The following is a 2,464-nucleotide window of genomic DNA, read 5'->3' on the forward strand; positions in this document are numbered from 1 at the left end:
GACCTGCCGGCTCTGTCCAGGTTCCTCCCACCTACGGTTCCACCGGAGACCCTCCGACTGATGGCTCCTCCGGTCTCCCTCATCTGGCCGGCTCCCCCTTGGTCAGTCGTCCCACCTCTTCCGCCACAGACTTGCAGGACATCCGTTCCACTCTGTCCCTCCACCCCCTCAGGGTCGCCTCTGTCCTCCGTCGCACCGGCGTCACCTCAGCCTTCGGGATCTCCATCTCCATCTACGTTGATTGTCGCTGTGACGTCGCCAGGGTCTCCTAAGCCTGCGACGTCGCGGGAGTTCGCCAGCTCCTGTCTGTGCCCCTGGATCCACCTGCAGAGTCTCCGTCGGTCGTCCCCCAGATGCTGTCAGTCCACCCAACACCATCTGGGCTCCTCCTCGACTCTGCCGTGGACTGTCGGTTCTGGGGAGCTCTGGGTCTGGGTCCAGGGGATTGTTGTTCTCCCTTCACCGCTCCATCACCATAACTCTGTCCACCTCCAGAACCCTCTCCGGCCCTCCCGTTGAAGTTTCATTACGGCACGAGGACGCGCTTTTTTCGGAGGGGGATGTAATGTCAAGGTCACTGTCATGTTCTGTTTGTCATGTGCTTCTCTGTTCCTGCTGCTCATCAGTCACCATGGACAACAACCATCTCACAGCTGTTCGTCATTACCTTTGTGTATTTAAGTTCCTGCCTCAGTTCAGTTCATGGTCCGGTATCATCTTTATCTACGTGTTACTACCTGTTGCCAATCTGCTTATAACTACGTGTTCTGAAACTCTTCGTCTTCCTTCTAAACGTCAGAGTCTGTTTCTAAAGGCTTTGTGCCTTCCCTGTAACTTGATTCACTAGGACTTTTGGATGCAGAGTTCTGCATAGTTTCAGATCATAAAAGTCTTCTCTGATGGTGCTCATGAAGTCCTTGCACAGACTTGGGGATGGAGACAGACCCCAGAGTGAGTTTTAAACAATTATTTGTTAAATACAACAAATAATTGTGTCTGATTTGTCTCAGTTGTTACAGTAGGCCAATAAAAGTGCGCAATAACTGCAATCAGAAAGTTAATTGTCAGAAATAAGTGTCATAAATTCAGTATGATCAATGCACAGTGTGTTTGCTGCTATGACCTACATCTACTGACCAGCCAATAAAAATGTGACATGAAATCAACGCGACATGGTGCTAAAATTTAAAACTGCTTACATCAAGATCTTTTCCCTTCTTCTTTTGCCAATTCCTTTTTATTTTTAGCACACATAAAACTACAACTGCCAAAGTGTGGTCTTTTACCACTTGCGCATGCTGATGACATTTTATTCTTCTATAGAAACTTGCATCGTAGCTCACAAGTCACAAGTTTCATAGATTGCACAGTGTGATAAAGTGTATCCAGAGCTTAAGGGTGTGGCTGGAAGTAAGTTGTTTTCCTTCAGTGATTCTGTTCATTATCATCAGGTGTCTTCAATATGCTGGTGGTTCCCATGTGAACACAAAGTTAAATTAACAACAGATTCACACTTATCAAAGCCCTATCAATTAATTACAAAGGTTGGTTGTAGGTGTTATATCTTATAATATGGAGTGAATAGTTGTTAATTGATATTTGTGTGTTTTTGTTCTGTTTGTCAGGAGGAAGCAGATGTTTGGTGTTGATGACAGTGTGTCTTGGGCTTATTTGTGTTCTTCTGCTGGCGTACATCATACTGCAGTACTTCACCATCACAGCAGTGACAAACCTGTTCAAGAGTTACAAGAATAAAGTCGAAGAGTTCAATCAGACAATCAACAGCTTACAGGACAATTACACTGATCTAATGAATGAAAAGGACCAGCTGCAGAACAACGTCAACTCTTTGACTCAAAAGAAACAGGAGTTGGAGACCAGAGTCAACAATCTCACTGCTGAGAAAAGCCAGTTACAGAATGGTTTCAACTCTCTGAGTCAGAAGAAACTTGAGTTGGAGACCAGAGTCAGTAATCTCACTGCTGAGAAAAGCCAGTTACAGAGCACCATTATCGCTTTGAATCAGAAGAAACTTGAGCTGGAGACCAGAGTCAGTAATCTCACTGCTGAGAAAAGCCAGTTACAGAGCACCATTAACGCTTTGAATCAGAAGATACTGCAGTTAGAAAGCAAAGTCACATCTCTGAGTACTGAACTAAAACAAGCTTATGAAAAAGGTTAGTACAGATCTATTTTGTAATTCCTTTTCCTACTTTTCTTTTACATATGTTTTTTTTTAAACTGCCTGTTAGGATACCGGTGGGGTTCGGGTTGGATTTTCTTATCCAATGGATTGAACTCCTGGTCTGAGAGCAGGCAGTACTGCAGGAATATGGGTGCTGACCTGATCATTATCAACAGTGAAGAGAAGCAGGTGAGTTTGTGTACTGATGAATCAGTAAATTCCTTGCCTTTAAATTGACACCACTCAGTGTTCATATAGAAACCACCAGCAGGGTCTTAA

The 2,464-nt window shown here is 44.6% G+C and overlaps 1 protein-coding gene across 1 annotated transcript; it reads left to right on the forward strand.

The window, feature by feature from the left end:
• Nucleotides 1–631: 631 nt before the first annotated feature.
• On the forward strand, nucleotides 632–2,464 carry LOC137025249 (uncharacterized). Its single transcript, XM_067393269.1, has 4 exons — nucleotides 632–710; nucleotides 1,626–2,177; nucleotides 2,253–2,374; nucleotides 2,444–2,464. Exons 1-4 carry the CDS (start codon nucleotides 632–634, stop codon nucleotides 2,462–2,464), a joined length of 774 nt encoding a protein of 257 aa, XP_067249370.1.

Source organism: Chanodichthys erythropterus, chromosome 8 (assembly GCF_024489055.1).
Source record: "Chanodichthys erythropterus isolate Z2021 chromosome 8, ASM2448905v1, whole genome shotgun sequence".
Taxonomy (NCBI): domain Eukaryota; kingdom Metazoa; phylum Chordata; class Actinopteri; order Cypriniformes; family Xenocyprididae; genus Chanodichthys; species Chanodichthys erythropterus.

What these genes read in the sequence shown, in the direction of transcription:
- LOC137025249 (XM_067393269.1), top strand. Translation starts at nt 632, where the DNA reads ATGGACAACAACCATCTCACAGCTGTTCGTCATTACCTTTGTGTATTT. An exon ending in TCAGTTCAGTTCATGGTCCG is followed by an intron (nt 711 to 1,625) that starts GTATCATCTTTA and finishes TCTGTTTGTCAG; the next exon opens with GAGGAAGCAGATGTTTGGTG. An exon ending in AAAACAAGCTTATGAAAAAG is followed by an intron (nt 2,178 to 2,252) that starts GTTAGTACAGAT and finishes ACTGCCTGTTAG; the next exon opens with GATACCGGTGGGGTTCGGGT.